The sequence below is a fragment of the Stomoxys calcitrans genome, chromosome 3 (genome assembly GCF_963082655.1).
Source record: "Stomoxys calcitrans chromosome 3, idStoCalc2.1, whole genome shotgun sequence".
Classification (NCBI taxonomy): Eukaryota; Metazoa; Arthropoda; class Insecta; order Diptera; family Muscidae; genus Stomoxys; species Stomoxys calcitrans.
Genome location: NC_081554.1, coordinates 94,707,681 through 94,735,471, shown reverse-complemented (window position 1 = coordinate 94,735,471; position 27,791 = coordinate 94,707,681). Strand labels below are relative to the sequence as shown.

At 36.5% G+C, this 27,791-nt stretch overlaps 1 protein-coding gene across 1 annotated transcript; it reads right to left on the bottom strand.

The window, feature by feature from the left end:
• Window positions 1-397: 397 nt before the first annotated feature.
• LOC106086566 (uncharacterized) lies at window positions 398-17,968 on the bottom strand. Its single transcript, XM_013251296.2, has 3 exons — window positions 17,814-17,968; window positions 7,426-7,992; window positions 398-1,102 (listed from the first exon to the last, which is right to left on the bottom strand). The coding sequence occupies exons 1-3, from the start codon at window positions 17,863-17,865 to the stop codon at window positions 903-905; spliced, it is 819 nt and encodes a 272-aa protein (XP_013106750.2). The 5' UTR covers window positions 17,866-17,968; the 3' UTR covers window positions 398-902.
• Between the last annotated feature and the right edge of the window lie 9,823 nt (window positions 17,969-27,791).

Below are 27,791 nucleotides of genomic sequence, written 5' to 3'. Positions count from 1 at the left end.
TCTATAACGGAGTAAAGCCCTGCACCCAAATGATGCTGATTGTACCATTCTCAGAGAAGGCGTCAATCTCCTTCTTACACTCTAAGACTGTTCGAGACCTTATCGTCCTGGTTGTTATTGCACTGGTGGCCAGTTTACTGTCCATAAAGATGTCCACACTCGACATCCTCGGGTTAGCACCACACCACTTCACGCATTCCCTGATCGCCCTAATCTCCGCCTGCAGGACCGTATTATGATCAGGCAGTCTAAAACAGATCTCAGTCCCTGGGTTCTCAATGTTGACCCCCAGGCCCACTCTATCCTCTAATTTCCGGATAGTATTAGACTGTATATTTCATTAAAAAAAAAACTGGTACAACTGATAGATAGGTTTAAAAGGATTTTATTAAATTTTTACATTTGTATCGTAGCCATGAAATTTATTCAACTAAGGGTACAATAATATTTGCTATGTTTTATTTTAGTACTGTGAATGAAAATAATAAAACTCAAAATAAAAAATTGCAAGTTTGTTTGTTTTACATCAGAATGAGAAAAAGTGGTAATATTTTTAAAATATAAATAAAATTTGCAAAACATGTGCGGGCATAGAAGTCATGTTATTTTATAAATTTTTGGTTTAATTTCTATTCTGATATTCACAATAGAGGCATTTCTGCTAGTGGCTAAACTTAGTTGTGAAGAACATATCATGGCAATCCTGAAGACAAATGTTTTACAAAAGCCTGCACTAGCAATGTAGCCAAAACTTCCTTGTACTGGACATATGTCATTTGTATAAAAGAGGACTATTGTCCTTTACATTACAGATAGTAAATCAAAATAAGATATTGTGTATTAGGTTTATCTATATGTAATACATCAGTAATATTTTATATATGAATCATGAATATACGAATTTACAAAATGAATCCAATTAAGATTAAACCCAATAGAGTTAGAATTGAGAATCTAATGATTGAACTGGAATTGCACTCAGAATATAAGCAGATATCGCAGTTTTCAATAGGCGAATTCGTATAATTTCCCAGTACTCCGCAAGCACTCTCAGATGTTGTCGTGGCCACGCAACCTTTTTGAGTTATAGAATTATCGCCATCTGTCAAAGAAAAAAAAATTAAAATTATAGATTTATGAACAGGATTATTTGATTAATAGAAGTTTAATAATGCCACAAAACAATTAGAAAAATTTCCATTAACTGGCTCAATATAAACCTGGATGATTTGAAAAAAAAAAAAAAACAAGTAAAAGCGTACTAAGTTCGGCCGGGCCGAATCTTATATACCCTCCACCATTGATCGCATTTGTCTAGTTCTTTCCCGGTATCTCTTTTTAGACAATTAAAGGGTATAAGAAAACAACAAGTAAAATAGAGAGATCAATTTATATGGGAGCTGTATCGGGCTATAGACCGATTCAGACCATAATAAACACGTATGTTGGTGGTCATGAGAGAATCCGTCGTCCAAAATTTAAGGCAAATCGGATAATAATTGCGACCTCTAGAGGCTCAAGAAGTCAAGATCCCAGATGGGTTTATATGGCAGTTATATCAGATTATGAGCCGATTTGAACCTTATTTGACACAGTTATTGAAAATAAGAATTTAATAAGTCATGCAAAATTTCAGCCAAATCGGATAGGAATTGCGCACTCTAGAAGCTCAAGAAGTCAAGACCCAAGATCGGTTTATATGACAGCTATATCAGTTTATGGACCGATTTTAACCATACTTGGTACAGTTATTGGATATCATAACAAAACACATCGTACATAATTTCATTCCAATCGGATAAGAATTGCGCACTCTAGAGTCTCAAGAAGTCAAGACCCAAGATCGGTTTATATAGCAGCTGTATCAAAACGTGGACCGATATGGCCCATTTACAATATCAACCGACCTACACTAATAAGAAGTATTTGTGCAAAATTTCAAACGGCTAGCTTTACTCCTTCGGATGTTAGCGTGCTTTCGACAGACAGACGGACGGACATGGCTAGATCGACATAAAATGTCGCGACGATCAAGAATATATATACTTTATGACCCCATAAAGTATATTTCGAATAGTTACAAACAGAATGACGAAATTAGTATACCCCCATCCTATGGTGGAGGGTATAAAAAATAATTTTTGTTCCTATATGTGCTCCTAATCTTCGTAAAATTCTAAGACGATTTAGCGATGCCCGTGTATCGGTCTGTCCACTTGTATTTACAGGTGAAAGTTATACTATGTGGCTCCGAAACAGGGGTAGCAGATGAGACGGTATTAGTTTGAGCGTTAGCCTACCAACCTACCAAGAGAGTAAAAACCTACCAAAAACGGCAACACTGCTTGTCTGTCCGGTACTAAAATAAAACACAGCAATTATTCACACTACCACGACCAATCAACGCGTTCTATGTGGCTAACCAAAAACTACCAAGTGTTCACAACGCGGTAATTGTATATCGGCCTTAATAACGGCCATTATAATTGTTGTACAATAAATCGTTGATAAATTCACAATAACAATGCCAAGATTCAGCACAGTCGCAAACCTTTTGAAAGTTTCGTTGTTTTCGATAAGTTCACGACCCTGTTTTGGTTTAATATTTTTTGACCGATAGATGGTGATATCTTTTAAAAATAATAAATCACCCGCTGGATCAATAACAGTTAACTAGCAACTTCGGATGCGCCGGAGAAACTAACTTGAAAAAACTCTCCAAGTTTTTTTCTCTCCCCAGTCAGTTGGTGTGGAAAATAATTAAGGATATTGCAAACTACATGGATTTCGAAACTTAAATTTTTCTATGTCGAGGTAACTTTTTAGTTTTTAGAGAGCACAGCAAGCCGATTACTGGCTTAGGTGTATGTCCATAGTGGCATGGACCTAACCAACCTAACCTAACTCATTTCGGGAGTGTGCAAGTGTCGCTAAAACCAGCAATTGATTTCAACTGGCCATCAGAATTCCGGAAAATTTCGAAAGAGTAAGACAGTTGTACACAGTTAACGTGAATGCAGTTCGTTACAGGCACATGATCGAAGAATTTTTTCTTCCAAGCCTCGAAGAAATGAACTTTAGAAACGTGGGGTTTCAGTTATTGGAGACAATCTCCAAATTTGAGTTCGTGCGATTTCTTTCGATTTCTATTGATTTCCAATATACCGATTGATATGCTGCAAAACGATAGCATGAATTTTAAGAGTTAACTTAATTAGTGTATGAGCAATAAGGATTGTCATCTTCAAGAATGCATGAAAAAAATAAGGATGTTGTATACCCAAATAAAAAAAAAACTGAATTTCCTATGTTTTTATTGACTTTTCAAATAAATAAGTTTCTCTTGCGCACTCTGTATAATTGCTGTGTTTTATTTAAGTACTGGATACACATGCCGTGAGGGACAAAAATTGAATCCAGTCAAGTCTGTTGACATCAATTGGTAAAACCGTTTGACAACTTGTCAAAACAGTATGAGGAAACTAGTAAAAATATTTGTAAACTTTATAAAAAAAATGTATAAATCATTTGCAAAACATGTGCGGGCATAGATATCAAATAAAATAGATTAATATTTGTATGCCTAATTTTATAAATAACTGGTTTTAGTTTTATTTTGCAATTCACAATAGAGGCATTTCTACAGTTGGCCGCACTCAATTGTGGAAAACATAAAATGGCAGTCCTGAAGGCATGTGTTTTACATAAGCCTGCGCTGACCTTCCTGCACATAAACCTCCTTGTACTGGATAGATGTTATTTTCATACAATTTTCGCAGCACTGCACTGGATGGTACTAAAATAAAACAGGGCTTGTAGGCCACCGTTGCTTCACAGGTTAGCATGTCCGCCTATGACGCTGAACGTCTGGGTTCGAATCCTGACGGGAACATCATAAAAAATTTCAGCGGTGATTATCTCCTCCTTATGTTGGGGACATTTGTGAGGATTACGCTCATAAATTTCTTATAAAGTGCTACTAGTATTTGAGAATTAGGACAAACATTTTATCAGTAAAGGTTTGTATGCGGAGTTTACATGGCACATCTGATGAATGGTCATTGTAATGGTATTGGTGAAAACAAAGGTGTATGCATCACATGTACATATAATCACCAGTCATGGCTGAAAAATCAAAATCATTTGATTTTTTTCGATGAATGGCGTCTTTCGATTGCCGTTTACATATAAATGTGTAAGCATTGACAGATATTGAAAAGCATGTTTTGTGCGAAATAAATTTATAAAATGAGAAGTAAAATATGAAAAAAATTAAATAAAATCAAAGACAAGACAAGAAAAAATCGATGTACGGTTTTTGGCAAAAGCAGATACACACGATGAGTACGATCATGATATGCCGTCTAAAAGCGCCATTAGAAAACAAATCATTTTAAAAATCATTGTCAATGTTCATTGAAATTAAATTTGGAAATGATATAATTAATATGATTTTTAGAAATTTGAATATAACAAAATACGCATGGTAACCCTGCAGGAAGTTTGGGGGTAAAATCACTCCTGTTAACATAAATTACCGATTACATCACCAGTAATTTTAGTCCAATGCGTGGTTGCTTTGAGGAATTTTTCTTTTCGCGAAATAAACCAATGAAAACACCGGTTCAATTGTCTCTATGTTGGGGACAGTTCGTTTTTTCATAAGTACGTATTCGCTGCTTTTGGTGCTTTTCTTCATTGCTCTGGATGAGTTTTCTTTTTTGCTTCGGTCAAAAGATACCAAACTAAAACAACAACTTAAACCGTTACTAGCTCGCAGAAGTGATGTTTGTTTGCTTTGGCTGCAGTTTAACAAATTATTTCAGTCTGTGTTATAATTTCAAACGAAAGTGACATACAAGTAGGTAAGTACGCAAATATTTGACACAAAATTTTAATTAGTTTCCTTCTCTTTTTTTAGAAGCAATTCCACCGTCGTAAAATGATAGAAGGATAAAGCAATAGCTTGGAAAAGCGATATATTTAATGACAAAACCATATTTAAAAATTAAGAACTAATTTTTAGTCTTAAATTAATTATTTTTCGTTATGAATTCTAAATTGTTTTACTTTTTTATGTAATGAATTAATTCAATTATACGTTACTTTTATTTTTTACATATTAAACAAAATTTCTGAAAGAATCTTAATAAACAAAGAGTAAAAGCGTGCTAAGTTCGGCCGGGCCGAATCTTATATACCCCCCACCATGGATCGCATTTGTCGAGTTATTTTCCCGGCATCTCTTCTTAGGCAAAAAAAAAGATATAAGAAAAGATTTGCTCTGCTATTAGAGCGATATCAAGATATGGCCCGGTTTGGACCACAATTAAATTATATGTTGGAGGTCTGTGTAAAATGTCAGCCAATTCGAATAAGAATTGCGCCCTTTGGGGGCTCAAGAAGTAAAATAGAGAGATCGATTTATATGGGAGCTGTATCGGGCTATAGACCGATTCAGACCATAATAAACACGCATGTTGATGGTCATGAGAGAATCCGTCGTACAAAATTTCAGGCAAATCGGATAATAATTGCGACCTCTAGAGGCTCAAGAAGTCAAGAGCCGAGATCGGTTTATATGACAGCTATATCAGGTTATGAACCGATATGAACCATACTTGGCACAGTTGTTGGATATCATAACAAAACACGTCGTGCAAAATTTCATTCCAATCGGATAAGAATTGCGCACTCTAGAGGCTCAAGAAGTCAAGACCCGAGATCGGTTTATATGGCAGCTATATCAGGTTATGGACCGATTTGAACCATACTTGGCACAGTTGTTCGATATCATAACAAAACATGTCGTGCAAAAACTCATTCCAATCGAATAAGAATTGCGCACTCTAGAGGCTGAAGAAGTCAAGACCCAAGATCGGTTTATATGGCAGCTATATCTGGTTATGTACCGATTTGAACCAAACTTGACATAGTTGTTGGATATCATAACAAAACACGTCGTGCAAAATTTCATTCCAATCGGAAAAGAATTGCGCACTCAATAGGCTCAAGAAGTCAAACCCAAGATCGGTTTATATGGCAGCTATATCAAAACATGGACCGATATGGCCCATTTACAATACCAACCGACCTACACTAATAAGAAGTATTTGTGCAAAATTTCAAGCGGCTAGCTTTACTCCTTCGGAAGTTAGCGTGCTTTCGACAGACAAACGGACGGACGGACAGGCGGACGGACATGGCTAGATCGACATAAAATGTCACGACGATCAAGAATATATATACTTTATGGGGTCTCAGACGAATATTTCGAGTAGTTAAAAACAGAATGACGATATTAGTATACCCCCCATCCTATGGTGGAGGGTATAACTATAAAAAAATTGTCCAAACAGGTGAAGTGATGTGTTTGTCTCAACGACGGAAATGACTCGTATTTTTTTTTTAATTGTTTCCGATCTTTCAAACCGGTGAAATGACCGATTTTTTAAATCAGTGAAATTACCAGTATTTTAAACCGATGAAATGACCGGTTCAAAATTATTGGTCCCTAGGTATGACATGCTCATATAAAAATCGCCTGTAATATAGATAGCCAGGGGACCAGTCACCGGTCACTGAAAATCGGTGAAATCTTCAATCCAAAAGACGCATACAGCACGTTTATGTGCAAACATACTGCTCAACGCATGTAACTCCTAATAGAATGCAACCATCTTTAACACAAATTATAGACTTCTCTTAAGGTTCGTTTAGAATAGTCAAATATTTGATGCATCTTGTTTTTGTCCAAAATATGTCAAATGACATATTTTGAGCAAGAATGATAAAATAGGTTGAGTCAGATGTTTGATTAATCTGAAAGTACCTTCAGACTTTGCTCATGCAGTATTCTAGACATGCATATAGCCATCATAGCTGTTTTTCTATAAGTCTAAACATCTTATCAGTCATCACTCGCGATTGTAGCCCCTTCAATATAAATAGTTTAATTTTAGAGTTACAAAATCCACTAACATCAATATTAATATTGATGGCATTAAGCCTGTTTTTCAAAAACCTCAAGGTATCGCTTTGGCGAATCGTTGAATAAAAATGAAGTACAACAAATGCACGTTCAAAATGGAGGCGTGTCCAAAACAGGAAGTGAAAGGATCTCCCTGAACATTAAGCTTGGCATTTTACAAAATTTAATTTTTTTTTCAGGATATTTACCGAAGTGCAAATTGTTATTAATCGACTTGTTGTTAAATCAGTTTAGTAATAGATGAGAACAAAAAACTTTCAGTGGTTTTTGGGACCGGCGCTTGTTTTAATACAATTGTTAAGCTTGCCATAAACTTAATCCTTTTATCAACCTTTGAATCGTTAATAAAGCTTATTTTAAAAGGTTAATCAGCAACATCTATGTAATGTCGAGTATGCATGACTGGGAGGACATGGAGTTTTTACTTAACTTACTTTTGTAAACAATGGAATAACAGGCATATGAGACCTGAGCCGGTGGTGTTGAGGTAGTTGAAACTGTGGTGGGTCCCTCAGATGAAGTATACGTAACCGTTGTAGATTCCGATGTTGAAGATGACTCTGATGTTGTAGTCGAATCTGATGTTGAGCTCGAATCGGTTGTTGAAGATTGTTCGGATGTTGAGGATTGTTCAGAAGTCGAAGGTGATCCTGAGGGCGTTGAAGATTGTGATACGGTTGAAGACTCTGATGACGTTGGAGATTGTGATACTGTTGAAGACTCTGACACTGTTGAAGACTCTGATGACGTTGGAGATTGTGATACTGTTGAAGACACTGACACTGTTGAAGACTCTGATGACGTTGGAGATTGTGATACTGTTGAAGACTCTGATGACGTTGGAGATTGCGATACTGTTGAAGACTCAGGTGTTGTCGAAAGAGTAGTTGATTCAGGATTGAAAGAAACAGAATCGCTTGCGCAAGATATGATGGTCATTGTATCCTTACTACCGCATGAAGGGCCATCACATTTGAAGCACATTAAACCGTCAGCGGAAACTGCATTAAAGAAAAAAATTTTAAATTCATTTCTTATCTTTATTTTTTGCCCTGTCTAAGAGAAACTAGACAATGCACTACAAAAAGAAGGAGACATATTTTATTTTTACCCTTTTATATTGCTAATATAATAAAGGTTCCATTAAATATATATCGTTTTAACCACTTTCTCACAAATCTACACATGAAGAAATTTGGACAAGTGACCATTGAAACTTCTCTACTAAGTGGTGTCGCTCTGTCACAAGCCATTCAGACTTGGCAATAAAAATGTGGTCCCTTATTATTGAGCTTAAATTTGTATGGGACAGCACTCATTGATATGAGAGTATTATCCCCACTGTTATGATGAAGCTTTAAGTGCAAACACTTTTATAGTCGAGTCGAACAGTGCGACACCCTTTTGAGAAGTTTTAACATGACTTAACAGAAGGTCGATAGCGTTAATGACGCCTCCAAGATGAAAGTAGTTTCTCTCAAAAACCCATGTCCAAACTGAAACCAGTAGACGACATGGTAGTGAGAGCAGAGACAACGCAAGACATATTTAGGCTTTTGATGAAAACCCAATTTCCATAGGATACGAAGGGACTCACGGAGACACCGGAATCTTGGAATAATGACTCTGATCGAAGGTTTGTAATTACGGAATTTATGGTGAAGGAATCCTTGAGAGCTTCAAACCATTTAAGTCACCCGGACCTAATGGAATATTTCTGGCATTACTACAGAGAGAAGCAGACTATCTGGCGCCTCATCTGGCCAAAATTTTCACAGTGTGCCTAGGACTTGCATATACTCCGAAAGCTTGGCAGGATGCAAGGGTGGTGTTTATACCCAAGTCTGGCAAGGCAAGTTATTACGAGACACCAAAGGCCTACAGACCCATAAGCCTTACGTCCTTTCTACTCAAAACTATGGAACGCATTGTGGACACCATGCTCAAATACAAACAGCATGCCTATGTCAAGGGAAGGTCGGTGGAGACTGCCCTGCATGAGGTTGTGCATAAAATAGAAGAATCCTTTGATGCCAAAACGTACACACTGGCGGTATGCATTGGCATCGAGGGGACTTTTAACAATGTGCGGACCGACACACTGATCCAATCCTTAGACCAGTACCGGGTGGACCCGGTCCCTAGAGACTGGATAAACCATATGCTGAGGAACAGCTGCATAAAATGTGTGTCCCATGGCATAAATATAAGGCAGAAAGAGGCATAGGGCACGCCACATGCGGCCATTTTATCGCCACTTCTATGGCTGACCACCATAAATGACCTATTACGGATGCTGACTGAGGAGGGATTTGAACCCGTCTGCTACGCAGACGATGTTATAATACTTCTAAGGGGTAAGGATCCGAACGAGCTATGCAGAAGGGCCGAAAGGGTCTTGCATATGGCATATGACTGGGCTAGACCTAGAAGTCTCAATGTTAACCCAGAGAAGACTGAAATATGCCTGTTCACGAGGAAGACGAAGGTGGGCCAATTAAACGCACCACATTTCCTCAATAAGACGATTTCAATATCTGAGGACAGATTAAGTGTGAGGCAGCCACTGCAGCTATGAGACTTAAGGCGATGGGAGAATGGATTGAGGATAGTAGCAGCTTATACTATCGGCGTATAATAGAGGCGACGATAGGATATCCTAGATGAACCTTGAAGTCGAGTACGAGGCACTGCTGCCAGACGCACTGTCTTGGATTGACTGAACCCTAGTATTACCATTTGGAAGATCATGGAACACGGATGTATCAAAGCTTGAGGACAGAGTGGGCCTGGGGGTTTACATTGAGAACCCAGGGACTGAGATCTGTTTTAGACTGCTTGACCAGGCGGAGATCCGGGCGATCACGGAATGTGTGAAGTGGTGTGGTGCTAACGCGAGGACGTCGAGTGCGAACATCTTTACCGACAGTAAAATTGCCATAAGGGCAATAACAACCAGGACGGTAAGGTCACGAACAGTCTTGCAGTATAAGAAGGAGATTAACGTCTTCTCTGAGGATGGCAAAATCCGCATCGTTTGGTTGCCGGGCCATAACGGAGTTAGGGGAAATGAAAGGGAAGACGATTTGGAGGTGAAGGCCAGAGGGCTGCCGTCAAAAATCTTGGTTAACCTAAAGCCTTTCGGGCCGACGCAGTCCGAGTTAAGGGATTGGGCGAATGCGCATAAAACATTGTGGAACAGCCTCGTCTTCTCACGATCTGGATCCCCCCATAGGATTTTCGCCATACTACCGACCGTTTAGGACGACGAAAATCCTATGTGAGGATCCAGATCGTGAGAAGACGAGGCTATTAATGAAAGGAAGCAAGAAGGAGGTCAGTATAGCTATTGGTATCATAACGGGACACATAGGACTACGAGTTCACTAATGTAAAATCGGTGTAGCAAGTGATAGCATGTGTAGGGCATACGGAGAAGATGATGAGACCAGACATGGTATTGATTAAGGATTTTGTAAGTAGCAAGGAATTCCTTACCTAAAATATTATTTTTAGAGGTTACTTTATAGTTTTTAGAGCGCACAACATGCCGATTACTGGCTTAGGTGTATGTCCAGAGTGGCATGGGACGGATTCATTTCTGCACCCTCTTTTCAACCCATCCTAACCTAAAAGCAAACAAATGCTCCCGCATTAGGAGGGAATAACCCCGCTGCAAATGTTTTCTGAAGTTCTGGTCAGGATTCGAACCCAGGTGGACGTCAGCGTCATAGGCGGACATGCTAACCTGCGTGCCACAGTAGCCTCCGCATATTGTACTTTATATGGAAACAAGGCCTCAGTATGAAACAGTTTTCAAAAAAAAAATTGATTCCCAAAAAAAAAAAATTGCATTATTGAGTAAACTAAGGATTTTATTCATTCAGTTAAGGCTTTGCTGTGATTTTATATTTAAAATCGAATTTAATATTTCTAAGAAATAAGCCAAAAAGGGCTTTTATCAAATTATGAACCCATACAGCCATACGCTTATACTTGAAGATAATCATCCGTATAAATCATCCATTTAATTTTTTATAAATTATAGCAAAATGATTATAAAACTGAATATGTTGATATAGAGGTGTCAATAGGAGAGCCAAGTTATCGAAAAATGCTTCCATAAAGAATCGAGCCTAGCCCGCCCTAAGTAATAAAGACAACCCCTATCTAACCTTACATGCAAATGAAATAGATATTGAATATTTTATTTACGCTTCTATTAGTCATATCTGACTAAATGTGAATAATAAAGATATGTACATAAACGATAACAAATAGTTTTTTTATCTCTGACATAGAGATAACTTTGATAGCTCCTTGCGAAATAGTTGAAAGAAATAGTTCATATAAATTATTTAAACGAAATATTGGGAAATTACTTGAAAGTGACCAAAATATATGAGTTGGAGAAAATTGAGAAACATATCTGTAGAAGGAATTTTTCTATTTCGCAACCATTTTAACTTGAAATCTATGTTTAAGTAATTAATATAAGCACACTTTTGAACATTAAACTAAGCACGGCAGCGAACGAAAATAAAAAGTTATTTTTTCTGAAAACTGTGGAAAGTGATTTTCCAAAGTTTTAAATCAAACATCTTAAAAACGAACTATTCTTCTTCGTGACTTCCAGTTGGCACATTGGCGCAGATTTAAATCAAGAACAGTTTTCATCAGTTAAAATGTCCTCACTTATGATGGTAACATTTGTGAATATCAAAGCTTTGAAAAGTTTCGATAATGTTTAATGGGAATGTATACAATCAGAGAAATTTGTTAGTTAAACTAAACTGAAGCACTTAAATGTTACAATTGAAATTACATTAAAGATTTTCAGAATTTAGTTTTATGAAATTTCAGAATATAATACTATAAATTAAATAAAAATGTTTTGCATAAAAATTGTCACAAAATTACCTTAAAATGCAGGAAATGCTTTAATTATCATTTGAAAGTTCAAAAGTTTTAAATTTCTTTCTTTAATTGCAAAACAAGAAGTCAAGACCCAAGATCGGTTTATATGGCAGCTATATCAAGTTATGAACCGATTTGAATCATACTTAGCACAGATGTTGGAAGTGATTTCAAAACACTACGTGCAAAATTTCAATCAAATCGGACGATTTGATTGAAGCTCAAGAAGTCAAGACCCAAGATCGGTTTAAATGGCAGCTATATCAAAACATGGACCGATTTGGCCTATTTTCAATCCCAACCGACCTACACTAGTAAAAGGTATTTCTGCAAAATTTCAAGCGGCTAGCTTTACTCCTTTAAAAGTTAGCGTGCTTTCGACAGACAGACGGACATGGCTAATTCGACTAAAAATATTACGACGATCAAGAATATATATACATTATAGGGTCTTAGACGCATATTTCGAGGTGTTACAAACAGAATCCTATGGTGGAAGGTATAAAAACCAAAACCCGTTTTTGAATTTGTACCCTTAATCTATTTGCCTGAGCAGTTATATTTACGAATCGGTCGCTTATTTTTGACTGTGGATCTCATTTTTTCGATATATGAAATTCACGGGTCTAAATACCACATATGTGATCGAGTGGATTTTTGTATCGAATGATAGTTCGTATCGTATTTAATGGATTTTCTAACATTTTTATACTTTACACCACCACTGTGGTACAGGATATTATATTGGGTTGCCCAAAAAGTAATTGCGGATTTTTTAAAAGAAAGTAAATGCATTTTTAATAAAACTTAGAATGAACTTTAATCAAATATACTTTTTTACACTTTTTTTCTAAAGCAAGCTAAAAGTAACAGCTGATAACTGACAGAAGAAAGAATGCAATTACAGAGTCACAAGCTGTGAAAAAATTTTTCAACGCCGACTATATGAAAAATCTGCAAATGCTTTTTGGGCAACCAATAAGTTTGTGCATTGGTTTGCAACGCTAAGAAGCACCCATCGATAAGTATACGGATTGGCTTAGAATCACTAAACAAGGTACAGGTCGCATTTGTTGTCCAATTTTCACAAAATGTTGCATGTCCCTTTTTGTACTATCGTAAGAAAATCGTAGAAGGTTCTATTCGATATTTCAATAGGTATGCAAAATTAAAGTCTGACTAGATTTGGATATAAGTGCTGGTTATACACATTTTAGTGTTAAATTAATAGTAGCCACCGAGTCTACGTAATGCTTTTAATATATGGCACTTATATTCCAATTTAGTCTGACTTTAATTTTACATACCTGTTGAAATATCCAATCGAATAGAAATAACTTCGCGCCAAATTTGGTAAAGATCGGATTATAATTGTACCATCTACAGCCTTAATAGGTCAAATCGGATGAAAGATATAAATGGGAGCTATATCTAAATCTGAAGCGATTGAGATGAAATTTTGCACGCGTTTTAAGACGTCACACAAAATATATCATGCTAAATTTTGTAAACATCGGACAAAAATTGTGGCTCCTACAGCTTTAAAAGGGCATATCGGATGAAAGATATATATGAGAGCTATATCTAAATCTGAACCGATTTCAATGATATTTTACACACGTATTGGGACGTCAAAAAAAAACACTTTGTGCCAAATTTTGTAAGGATCGGACCAAAATTGTGGCTTCTACCTTTAAAAGGGCACATCGGATGAAAGGTATATATGGGAGCTATATCTAAATCTGGACCGATTTTTTACAAAATCAATAGTGATCGTTCTTGGACCAAAGAAGAGACTTATTCAAAGTTTTGTGAAAATCGGACAACAAATACGACCTGTACCTTGAATACATGGACAGACAGACAGACGGACTGAAGGACATAGCTAAATCGAATCAGGAAGTAATTCTAATCCGATCCGTATACTTATCGATGGGTCAAGCTCTTATCCTTCTTAGCGTTGCAAACAAATGCACAAATCTAAAATACCCTGTGGCTACAGTTGTGTCGTAGGGTATAAAAATTAATTAAAAGTCAGCAGTGGTGGCTGATAGCAACTTATTCTCTGGGTCTAGATTTTAAATGGCTGTAATGAATTTCTCTGTACTTTTACAGTGTGTAGATTCTAGCCGTCTTGTAAATATAAGATTTTCACGTATACAGAAATGGTAATCTAATTGTCTGACGTAGAATTTACGCTAACAAACATACTTGTATTTTTATACCCATCACAATAGGTGGGTAGCCATTCCGATTGCAACACTTTGAAATATTAATTTCTGACCCTTCAAAGTGTATATATTTCGGCTAGTCGTGCAATTCTAAGACGATTTAACGATGTCCGTGTGTCTGTCCGTCCGTCTGTTTTAATCGCTCTACACCCTTCAAAAATTGATATATCGAGCTGAAATTTGGCACAGATACGTCTTTTTGATGTACACTGGTTAAGTTCCAAATCGGACCATATTTGGATATAGCTGCTATATAGATGGTTCTGCCGATAAAATTTCTAATGCCCATAAAAACTTTATTTTTTATCCGATTTCGCTGAAATTTGAAACAGTGAGTATGGTTCAGGTGGGACTATATTTGGATAGAACTGCCATATAGACCGATCTCGTGATAAAGAGTGTGAAGCCCATGAAAGCTTTATTTATTACCCGCTTTCGTTGAAATATGAAACAGTAAGTTATCTCAAGCCTCACGAAATCTGACCTAAATATGGTTCATATCGGACTGTATAGTTATAGCTGTCATATGGACCGATCTCTAATTGAGGGTCTTAATCCCGTAAAAAGCAGATTTTTTGTCTGAAAATGTTACTTTATATGAGTTCTCGGGATCTGAATAAAATATGATCGAGACCAGCTCATATTAAGATATAACTGTGGATATAGTAGTGGAGTTATAATAAAATAGGATGATTATTATATCCTTGTTTATTGGATCAGATTGGTCCAGATTTTATTATAGGTGCCATACAGAACGATCTCCCAATTTACACTCTTGGCCCTATAAAAAGCGCATTTATTATCCGATTTCGTTGAAATTTGATGCTGTGACTTATGTTAGGCTTTTCGATATCCGTGTCCTACTTGGTTCAGATCGGTTTATATTAGAATTTAGAAGCCGAAAAGACCAATATTTTGTTCTACAAAATTTAACAGTGACTTATTGTATAATTATTAGACAACTCAATGTCTATGCCGAATTTGGATGAGTACGTTATCCAATTTTCACCGAATTGTGACGAAGCAAGGTTTACATATATACCCAAGCTGGTAGGTATCCAAAGTTCGGCCCAGCCGAACTTAATACCTTTTTACTTATTTTACATGTAATGGATGAAAAACTTTCCCATTATAATTTTAAGAAATGTAATATAAAGCGGGAAAACTCGTGAAAGTTCAGAATAAAGCTCTCCGAAAAACGGTTGATACAGAAGTTAGTTTTCCGGACGATGTCATTAATATCGTTCTTAACGTGTATATCTGGAGTTAAAACAAAATCCACATGCAAAAGTTAATCTCATTCGAAGAAATTGGTCTGAAGTCAAATATAGTTGCTCTCTATGGAAGATCGGTATACATCGAAGCTATACCAGGATCGATTTGAAATAAGCTTGGTTGAAAGTCATAACAGAACTAATGCAAAATGTAAGGTAAATCGTATAATAATTTGCGCGGTGCTCAAGAAATCTTAAAAGGAAAGGTCCGTACTATGGGAGCTACTGGTGTTTAAGTAGATAACTCGTAAGATGAGTTTAAAAGGGAGCTGATTCGACCCTTTCATTGCATGGATGTTGGAAGAAATGACGAAGAAAGAATTTTTTAGTATAAAATAACCGTACCAACAAATAAGGTAAACTTAACTCTTGACCGATTTGGCCAATTTACAACTTGGGATTGGGTAGCTTCTTCATTCGAAAGTTTGTGCGGTTCATCAACTAACATCACACCGTACAAAATTGATTAAAAACAAGCAAAAGCGTGCTAAGTGCAGTCGGGTCGGATCTTTCTACCCTCCACAATGGATCGCATCTGCAAAGTTCTTTGCACGGTATCTCCTTTTAGGCGACAAAGGATAATCATAAAAAAGAAGTTAGAAAAGGCAAAAGTCGGGCGGAGCCGACTTTATGATACCCTACACCACCGAGTCTACGTACATACTCCTTTTAATCCATGAAACCTATGTTGAAATCTAGTTAGACTTTAATTTTGTATACCTATTGAAATATTGAATTGGAACTTGTAAATGAGGACCATAGTGGAAGTCAGTGTAGAAAATTTCATCCAAATCAGACAAGAACAGCACTTTCAGAGACTCAAGAAGTGCAATCTGGAGATCTGTTTATGTGGAGTTATATTAAATTTTAAACCGATTCGAGCCATTCTAGGCGCATATATTGGAAGTCATAGAAGAAGTCATTGTGCAAGAGAATCGTGACCTCTAGAGCCCCAAGAAATAAATATATTCGGAATATCGGTTTATATGGGAGTATTATCAAGTTTGAATGTTATAGAAAAAATTATCTTACAAATTTTCAGCCAAATAGGATTAGAATTGCGCTCTTTAAAGGCATAAGAAATATAATTTGGAGATCGGCTTATATGGGAATTATATCTAAATGTGGACCGATTTGACCGATTTACAATCTCATCCGACCTACGTTGTGAAGTACTTATGCAAAATGTTAGGTGCCTAGATTCACTCCTCGACGAATATTACAAACGGAATAAAGAACTATACTCTTATCCTATTGTAGAATGGAGGACTATTCTAGCCAGAACATCAGAAAATATTGTTTCAGCTGTGGTTATCCCCTCCTAATGCTGGCGATATTTGTGAGGTACTATGCCATTTAAAAACTTCTCCTTAAAGAGGTGTAGCACTGCGGCTCTCCGTACAGAGGGGAATTTAACTCTAAAAGTGACGTTTTAATCGACGGATGAGACAGATAGGTTTAAAGTATCAAGGTCATATGACTTGTTCATGAACCTACTGCAACTAGGTTATGTGTCATAAGGCTACATGTTTCAGGAATATGAAAGAAAATGTTATACCTTTTCGAATGGTTCACAATATATTGTTGTAGGTTGAAATTTAAATTTTGAATTAAACGACACTTTTGAGGTCAACTTCAAATGAGGAGGCCGCTCATCATTGAGCTTAAACATGAAACGGACGCAACTCATTGATATGTGAGAAGTTTGCCCCTGTTCATTAACGGAATGTTCATGGGAAAATTTGCATTTGAAACCTATAGTGGAGGGTATACAAAAGATATTTGGCATACAATTAGGAATTTGACATCAAAACTTGGCGTTAAGAATTTGGCTGGCAGCCCACTTCAATAATCAATCAATCAACACAAATGCCCAAATACCTTGCATTATAGAATACAATTCTGATATAAACATTTTAATCCAGTTTCCGAAGGGACTACTTCACCTCCAAAACCATACCAATCGAACATGTGATATGCCAATATGGAATTTATGAATGGGACTTATTTTTGCATTATTGCTCTGAAACGTAAAATATTCAGCAACATTTAAAAATTGAGTTAGCAGATTTTGAACCCCTCATTAAAAATGATAGACTTAAATTTTTAGCACTATGTTATTTCAGTGAAACTATGTGAAAAATAAATTACAAAAACTTAAAGCAATATTTGAATCTGCGGCTCTTTGAAGTTTTAATTGTAGTTCCGTTTCTATGTGAAAGTTTCCTTGTATAAAAAATATTACAAAATTTCAATGATTGTGTAACAATTGCGTCTAGGACATTAAATAAAGGATGTTCTTTATACAATACAAAAAAAAATAGTTAAAAAAAATTGAAAACTTTTTAACAAATTCCTATGATCAAAGTTTTTTTCTGCATAATATTTAATGAAATTCACCTCTGGAATAGGCAACCATGCCAATCACTAATATCACAGGTAACAATTTCATTTCTTTTTTTTTACAAATTCAACACTGAATCACTTGAAATTGAACGCTTTGTTTTAGCCGGCTGACTTTTTAATATATTCTCACGTTGAATTATAGATATTAACTGAAGTAACTGCCATTTGTTTTGGCTGTTTTCCCAATTTTTCTGAACATTGATAACGTGGGTCTCTTAATAAATCACAGACAAGGCGTGCTAGCAAAATTTTTATTTGACACATTAAACCCAAGCTAATAAAATAAGGAACGATGTGAAGTTCTGTAAAAATCCCCGGTAATAGATAAAAGTTCCATTCCATATTAGCATTGTTTATGAGTAACACAGCAAAACCTATTATCTAAAAATATGTATCACAAATATAATCAGTTTCTTAATAGGAAACCTATCAATTTTCAAGTACAAATATTTAAAGTTCTAGTGATCAACGTAGTCCGAGGCTACGTGTCATCGATGAAAGGGTTGGGAAATCTTTATATCTTCTATAGGTTTAATGTCATCTTCTATAGGTTTAATGTCAATACATTTTGTGATGTCAATAATATTTGCTGTATTTTATTTTATTACTGAATAGACAAGCCGTGAAGGGCAAAAATGAAAAGACAAAAATGTTTCCAGTGCAAGTCTGTTTGTTTACTATGAGGTGGTAAGGTCATTTGTCAACCTGTCAAAACAATAAGAGGAAAAAAGTGAAAATAATTGTAAAATTTATAAATAAAATTTGCCAAATATGTGCACAATATGCGCACAAATAAAATGTATTAAGATTTGTGCGCGCAATTTTATAAATAATTGGTTTTAATATTAATATCATGGCAATACTGACGACATATGTTCTGCATAAGCCTGGTTGTCCTGATGTACATATGTCATTTTCAAACAAATTTCATTGCACTGCACTCTATAGTACTAAAATAAAACACAGCTATTGATTAGTGAATTCTTGTAATTTGTAGTTTATTAAGATTCCCTTGCAGGATATTGTCCGGCTATAGACCATTGTTTAATACTTTCTATTCAAAGTGTAGCATAGCGAAAAACATTTAAAAGTCAGCAAAAGTGTGTTGTTGCCAGAAGCATTTGACAGGCTATTCATAGATTATAATAAAAATAAAATATCAGACAGATATAAAGGAAACATGTATATGCTTAGCTTAATTGAACACCTTTTAATTGAAAAAATCACTTGAACTAATTGATGTTAAGGACTTTTTAACATATTTGACTACGCTTTATTGAAAACTCGTTTAACTTAAATACGAATTTTTGCTAAAAAGTCACAGTTCACAGTTACCAGCTCCGCTTAATTGAAAACATTCATTACAGAATTTAACTACTAAATACTAAATTTCCCATGAACATGCGATCTTAGGAACTGGGGATACTTCTCTCATATCAATAGTGCAGTGCGATCAATGTTTTAAACTCAATGACGATTTAACTAATTTCTAACGAGCTTCACACCATCTATTCCTGATATATTTTATACCCTCCGGCATAATTTCGTCTTTCCGTTTGTTACACCTCGAAATATTCGTCTAAGACCCCATGAAGTATATATATTCTTGATAGTCATGACATTTTAAGTCGATCTAGCCATGTCCGTCCATCTGTCTGTCGAAAGCACGCTAACTTTAGAAGGAATAAAGCTAAGCGCTTGAAATTTCGCCCAAATACTTCTTATTAGTGTAGGGCGATTGGGATTGTAAATGGGCCATGTCGGTCCATGTTTTAATATAGCTGCCATCAGGGATGTAGCCAGGATTTTATTTTGGGGGGCCCACGGGCCCACCCCATATTTTTTCAGAATCGAAAATTACCAAAATTCTTGTTACTTTGAAATTGGTAAAGATACCACAATTTAGTTTTTTTATACCCACCACCGAAGGATGGGGGTATATTCATTTTGTCATTCCGTTTGCAACACATCGAAGTATCCATTTCCGACCCTATAAAGTATATATATTCTTGATCAGCGTAAAAATCTAAGACGATCTAGACATGTCCGTGCGTCTGGTTGTTGAAATCACGCTACAGTCTTTAAAAATAGAGATATTGAGCTGAAATTTTGCAAACATTCTTTTTTTGTCCATAAGCAGGTTAAGTTCGAAGATGGGCTATATCGGACTATATCATGATATTGCCCCGCCACATTTTTTATCCGATTTTGCTGAAATTTGAGACAGTGAGTTGTGTTACGTCCCCCAACATCCCCCGTCAGATCGGTCCAGATTTGGATATAGCTGCCATACAGACCGATCCTCCGATTTAGGGTCTTGGGCCCATAAAAGCCACATTTATTATCCGATTTTGCTGAAATTTGAGACAGTAGGTTGCGATGAGCCGACATCCTTCGCCAATTTGGCCGAGATCGGTCCGAATTTGGATATAGCTGCCATATAGACCGATCTTCCGATTTTTGGTCTTAGGCCCATAAAAGTCACATTTATTATCTGATTTTGCTGAAATTTTGGACAGTGAGTTGCGTTCAGCCCTTCGACATCCTTCGTCAATTTGGCCCCGTTCGGTCCAGATTTGGATATAGCTGCCATATATACCGATCCTCCGATTTATGGTCTTAGGCCCATAAAAGCCACATTTATTATCCGATTTTGCTGAAATTTGGGACAGTGAGTTGCGGTGAGCCCTTCGACATCCTTCGTCAAATTGGCCCAGATCGGTCCACATTTGGATATAGCTGCCATATAGACCGATCCTCCGATTTATGGTCTTAGGCCCATAGAAGCCACATTTATTATCCGATTTTGCTGAAATTTTAGAATTAGAAATTTGGGACAGTGAGTTGTGTTGGGCCCTTCGATATTTGTCTTCAGTTTGCCTCAGATCGGTCCAGATTTGGATATAGCTGCCATATAGACCGATCTCTCGGTTGAACAATGACTTGTACTTATAAGCATTTGGTCTAAATCGGATGATATGTCCCCATAGCTGCTATGGGGCATAATGTATGCATTTTTCACTGGATTTTAACGAAAGGTGGTTGACAAATATACCCGAGGTGGTGGGTATCCAAAGTTCGGCCCGGCCGAACTTAACGCCTTTTTACTTGTTTTCTTAAAAATTGTGGTAACTATTGGCTGTAGGAACATACACATCGGCGGTGACATTTGCTCATAAAGTCAGAGCTGAATTCTACACTGATTGCCAACACAGTGCAAACATTTTTTGGAAGCTGTATTAATGGCTTCGAACGCTAGACAACGGCAAGGGTTTTGCTGCTGCTCTGTGTGCCCAGGTTCACATTAGCGACGAATAATACCAAAGATAAGAGCTGCCCTAGTAATGAAATTTGGACTGGCGTAAAGTAGACAACTGAAACCAGTTACAACAATTTTTCCCGTCATGTTTTGAGGGGAAATTGGCTTGTCAAAAATTGGCAATATTTTATATTCCAATAATCAAACGAAACAATTTCCGAAAATTCTTTAGGTGAGATTTCTGTAATCCGTTTTAATGTCTTGCTGCATTTGATGGTTTATAAAAAAAATTAATTTATGACAATAAACCTACTTCTCTGACAGCAGGTTCTATTTGATACCAAAATCATTAAATCTAGCTTTCTAAATGGTCATAAAATGTTAACAAATGATTTTTTGTTGCATTGGCTTAGGAAATAATTTTTTTTCAAAAATGTTTAAAATTCAAAATATTTGCAAAAATTGCTGCGTATATATAAATTCTCTAAATTATTATAATACTAGCTTATGCCCGGTCGCTTCGCAGCCCTCGATGGTACTCCCAATACTAAGGTGTAACTGTATCGCAATTTTAATAGCTTTAGCCTTATCTGTAAACAAAGTAAAATTTTTTACGTTTTAGTACCTAAATGTACAAATTTCAAAACAATCTTCTAATTATCCGTGGCATACTGCCAAGATGTACCTATATCCCTAATTATAGAGATGTAGGTCAGTCCGCAAAAAGTACCACTTTTTAGTACCAAAATGAACGAAAATCAAAAAATCTTCTAGTCATTCGGTACATAGCACCTAGATGTAACAATATTCCTAATTTCAGAGCTGTAGCTCAATCCGTAAAGAAGGTGCTATATTGTACGTCTTAGTACTAAAATGGTCGAATATCAACAAAATCATCTATTCGTCCGGTACATACTGCAAGATGTGCCTGTGCCCCAAATTTCAGATCTCTAGCACAATCTACAAAGAAAGTACTAAATAGTACCAATTTCAGCACTCAAGTACTTTTTATCCACTCCTGCTACGATTTCAACATTTCATATTTGGTACAACTTATCGTATATTTGTTAAGACATCGATCATTTTTAGCTATTTTGTTTAATTTTACCCTTCTCCGTTCATTGTAAAAGTTAATAAGCTATTTCGTTCTTTTTGGTACCAAAATGTATGATTTATTAAAAAGTACTTAGTCAGCCAACATATATTTCTTAGTAGAACCTACATATTAAATTTCAGAGGTCTAGTTCAATCCGTAAAAAAAGTATGAAATTGTAGCAAATACGGTACTAAACGTACGTTTTTCCGTTTACATTACTATATTTCACATTTTTCTATAAGGGGGATATAAAGGGGGTATATTTCGCATTAACAATCATTTAAGCCAAATTTCGAAGCTCTAGCTCTACCCGTTCGCTTTAAGCGAAGTTGGGTACCTTTTTGATTCTCAATGTCCAAGAACTCTTTGGCATCTTCATTTAAGTTGCCATAGTGTACCTAAATTCTAAAATTCAAAGCTCTAGCTCAATTAACAAACAAGGAACCAAAAAGTACCAATTGCGGTACTAAACGTAGCATACTTCCCATTTACGATACTATTTAGGGAAGTTTTTGTCACTAAATGTTATATTTTCGAGACTTTTTTAATTTGAGCTCAAAATCATAATTCTATCCCCATCCGTTCGCGCTGGGTAAAAAGTCACTATTTCGTACTTATTAGTACCTAAACGTACGAATATCACAAAACCACGTGCAAAATTTCATGACTCTAGCTTTAGCCGTTTGGGCTGGGCGTTGATCAGTCAGTCAGTCAATCACGCGTCTCTTTTATATATAGAGATAAAAATCATCAAACTCGGACAACGAAATCGTGCTGCAACACCCTCTGTTGGAAGTTGTATTGATGGCTTCGAACGCTAGAAAGAGAAACAAAAAGAATTATGTTTATTCAGTAAGAATCCTAAATTTCTAATACACTTCTGCGGAATAGCTTTTTTATATTTAAAGGATTAATTATTTGTAAAAATCCATTTTATAGTGTAGCGCAACACACCGAACCAATCTTATCTAACCAAAAAATTACCTACATAAATATTATATAATAGACAACTGATGTTTTCAACTGCAAATTTGCCCGTTAGCATTCCATTAAAACTCCGATTAATGCTAAGGGATCTCTTTTTATAGCCGAGTCCGTTTTTACATGGCTTTTATGCATGGCATAGTATCTTAGAAATGTCGCAAGCATTAGGAGGGGATAGAATGAGTTAGGTAAAATTGACAAAAGGTTTATACACTTAAGCCAGTAATCGGTCTGTTGTGCGCTCAAAATACTAAAAAGTAACCCCGAAAAAAATCTAAGTCAGGATTTCGGTTCTACTTACAAAATTCCTAAATGGTTCACTCCCCTATGTTGGTTCATGTCTGGTATTGTGTCCCACCCTAAGTGACGATGTCTAATATCCGCGAAAGCTGGGCAATGAAATAGGAAAATGCTCCAATTTCTCATTATCAACCCCACTATGCTATCACTTGCCGCACTTCCCTTAGGATTTTCGTGGTTTTACCGACCGTTTTGCTGTTCCACGCTCGCCCACGCCCTTAACTCGGATTGCGTCGACCCGAAAATCTTCGGGTTAACTGCATTGTCATTGACTGCAAACCTCTGGCCTTCACTGCTAAATCGTCAGCTCTTTTATTCCCCCTTACTCCGCTATCAGAGAGCCCGTTAATCACCTCCTGGTTGTTATTGCTCGGATTTCCCCCTGCAGCACCGCATTATGATCAGGCCATTGAAAACAGATCTCAGTCCTGGGTTCTTTATGTAGAATTCAGGTCCACTCTGTCCTCTAGCTTTGATCCATCCGTGTATCCTGAACTTCCAGATGGCAATACCAGTGTTCCGTCAATCCAAGACTGTACCGCTGGCAGCAGTGCCTCGAACTAGACCTCAATTATCGTCTCAGGTATCCGATCCGAAACTTCGTACATTATTTTCATGTTTCCTATCGTCGCCTCGATTATACCGCGATGGTGTGACCTACTCTTATCCTCTATCTTTTTCCCCTCACCTTAAGTCTCATAGCCGCAGTGGTTGCTTCATACATAATTTGTATGTCTATAGGTCGAACATCTAGTGTAGTCTCTATTGCCCCAGGGGGCGTGGCCTCGATTATACCGCGATGGTGGGACCTGCTCCTATCCTCTATCTATTTTCCCATCACCTTAAGTCTCATAGCCGCAGTGGTTGCTTCATACATAATTTGTATGTCTATAGGTCGGAAATCTAGTATAGTCTCCATTGCTCTAGTGGGTGAGGTCTTTATATGCCAGCCTATGCCAAGGCAACATGTATTGTATAATCCTTTCATTGTGCTTTTTCTCCATCGCAGAAGAATTGATCAAATCAAAAGCATAGTGGCCAACATCTGTGAGCTTTCACGGTATACTCCTGAATGTAATACTTTCAATTCAGTTTGCTGTCCAAGACCACTCCTTAGTATTAAACCTTGCCAGATTACGAAAACGTTCTATTGAGGAAACGAGGTGTGTCAAATTGTTCCACCTTCATGTTTCTCGTGATCAGGCAGATTTTCGTTTTCTCTGGGTCAATATTGAGGTGGGAGAAACCACCGCTGAAAATTTATCTGATATTCTCGCCAGGATTCGAACCCAGGCGTTGAGCGTCATAAGCAAATATGCTAACCTCCTCGCTTTATATTTATACCCTTCACAACCACTGTGGTATAGCGTATTATCACTTTGTGCATTTGTTTGGAACTTTAAGAAGGAGAAGAGCTAGGCTCAATGATAAGTATACCGATTGGCTTAGAATCAGTTCCTGATTCGAATTAGTTACGTCCGTCCGTCCATGTATTCTTGTGATCAAGGTAGAGATAGCATTTATTGTCCGATTGTCATTAAATTTTGCATATATCGCTTGTTTGTCTCAAGGACGAACGCTATCGATTTTGAAAAAAATCAGATCAGATTTTCATATGGATCTAATATATATCTTTCACCCGATATATCCTTTTAAGGCTGTAGTAGCCACAATTTTGATCCGATCTTTGCGTGAGGTGTTTTATTTGACCTCCCAGTATGTTTGCGAAATTTAATTTAAATCAGTCCAGATATAGATATAGCTCCCATACATATTTTTCATCCGATATGGCCTTTTAAGGCTGTAGTAGCCACAATTTAGGTCCTATCGTAAAAAAATTTTAAAGGCTTCTATTCGATATTTCAATAGTCTGATTAGATTTGGACATAGGTTCTGTGCATTAATAGTAGTACTTAGACTCGGTGTTGTAAGGTATTCGCTATAGGGATTTATGTTTTTTGGCTTTAAATCTGGCTGGAATTTGTATTTTAATGCATATTGCTAAGTTCGCATAATTTATCGTCATTCTGTTTGTTACACATCGAAATATTGATCTAGGGCTCTACAAAATATATATTTTTTTGATTGTGTTGACATTCTAAGTCAATTTAGCCATATCCGTCTGTCTTCCTATTAGTCTTGGTCGGTTTCGGTATTTTTTTGGCATAACTGCCATATGAACTCCTGGATCTTGACTTCTTGGGCCTCTAGGGGTCCAGATTCTTATCCCATTTGGCTGAAATTTTGAACCTACAGAAGACGCAATTAACATTCGATTTGACTGAAATGTTTTCACACAAAGGTTTCTTATGTCTTCCGTGCCAAGTAAGGTCCAAATCGGTCTATAACCTGAAAAACTTTCATATAAACCGATCGACCGAATGGATTGAGTATCTAGAAAACGCAATTACCACTCGATGTGGCTGAAATTTTAAGCGTGGTATTCTTTATGACTTCTAAAAGTCGCGACAAAAATGGACCATACCGGTCCATAACTTGATGTATTTCCTATTTGAAAAAGTCATTCAAAGAACGCGCCAAATGCGATCCATTGTAGAGGGTATATAAGTTTCGGCCCGGCCGAACTTAATGCGCTTTTATTTGTTTAAAAGTGCACCAGCCAATATTCCCAAAAATTTCTGTTATGGTTTGGGCTTACGCTTTACTGCGAAACTCCATGAAGGATGACGATCTCATTAATAGCACTTGTGGTAGGTCATGGTAAATGATTTCCAACACGTTTTTTTTTCAAATTTCCATTAGTTGGAAATGAAACTAAATAAACGAATGACTCTGTGATATTCGTATAGCTTGGTTGTGTTATGCTTTGCAGCTTTTATACTGCAAACTGTCGTATAATACCCATATAATGAAAGGATATTTGTAAATCTCCAAATAAAATTTATTATGCCAGAAAAGTATGTAGTCTAGCCGGTGGCTGCAGGGAATGTATTCCAAATTTAAGAATACTTCTGCAATTTGATATTATCATTGCCTAAGACTTCATCGCCAATCAAGAGGCCCTTCAAAGATTCATTTAGCAATACTTATTTCGTCAATTGCTTTATATCACAATAACAAATTGCTGTACCCTCATCAAATGCTTCTCCATGTTTTTGATATTCGAATTTACAATTCGCGGCATCAGGTAGCTGATCAACATTTTTGTGTGGTTTAAGTTTGCATAGTTTCTAATCCAATGCTCTAACTTATATAACATAATAAACAGCGCTTAGTTTGGCAGGACCAATGTTTGGAATATGTAGAAACCCATAAGTCAAGCCGCATATGTCGAAATCAAAAAAAAAAAAAAGAATTTAATATAACCTCAACAAACAACTTATAGACATTTATGTCGAACCGACAGCACCATACTCAGCAATTATTCATCGGGTGAAAAAAATTCTAAACTGTGGTCTTATAAAATTAAATTTAAAGATCGGCTTATGTGACGGTCAGAAGAGAGCGAGCAAAATTGAAAGCGTTTGACAATTAAGAACCTGCAATTTGCAACTTGGAACGGATGTTATACGAAAATCAGCCTTTCTATACAATTTAAGGATGGAAAAGTCCGTATTAAAGGAATGTTAATGTACTGTTCCGACTATAGGAATACTGCAGTACCCCCGCGAACGATTAAATACATTGTAAAATAGTCCGCAACTAAGTGTGGAGATACAATCCTATGGCAGCCAGTTAAACGTACCGGATTGACCCGATGGAGTCCCTCATTGGTAAGGGCTGCCGCCTCAGTGTACAACGACAACACATTTGAAAAATTTTCACTGACCAAAAAATGTTTTTTTACTCTGCACTATAGAATCGGAGAGGGTACAACTAACTTCGTCATTCCGTTTGCAACACCTTAAATCCTTGTTCCAAAGTAGATTTAGCCATATCCGTCCGTTTGTCGAAGGCACGCTATCTTCCTAAAGAATAAAGCTAGCCCATCAATTTTTCCCATAAATGTTTGATATTGATCCAGACGCTTGGGAGTGCAAATCAGCCAGATCGATCCATGTTAGGCATGACTTTCATAAAAGTTCATCTAACAATTTGACTTCTTGAACTCTTAAAGGATGCTTTTTCTGAGCTTTGCAGGTATTGTTTTGTCTATAGCCCATTGTAGCTTCTAAACAAACCGATCTAAAAATTTTACATCTTGGATCCGATTTGATTAAAATTTTGTACATATAATTTTGTTGAAAATTGCAACATCCATATCAAGTATGGACCAAATCGGTATGTGTGGTTCAAACCATAACTTGATATACATACATTCATATCTTCTATATAAATCGACCATTCGATTTGACTTCTTAAGCCCAAAGAA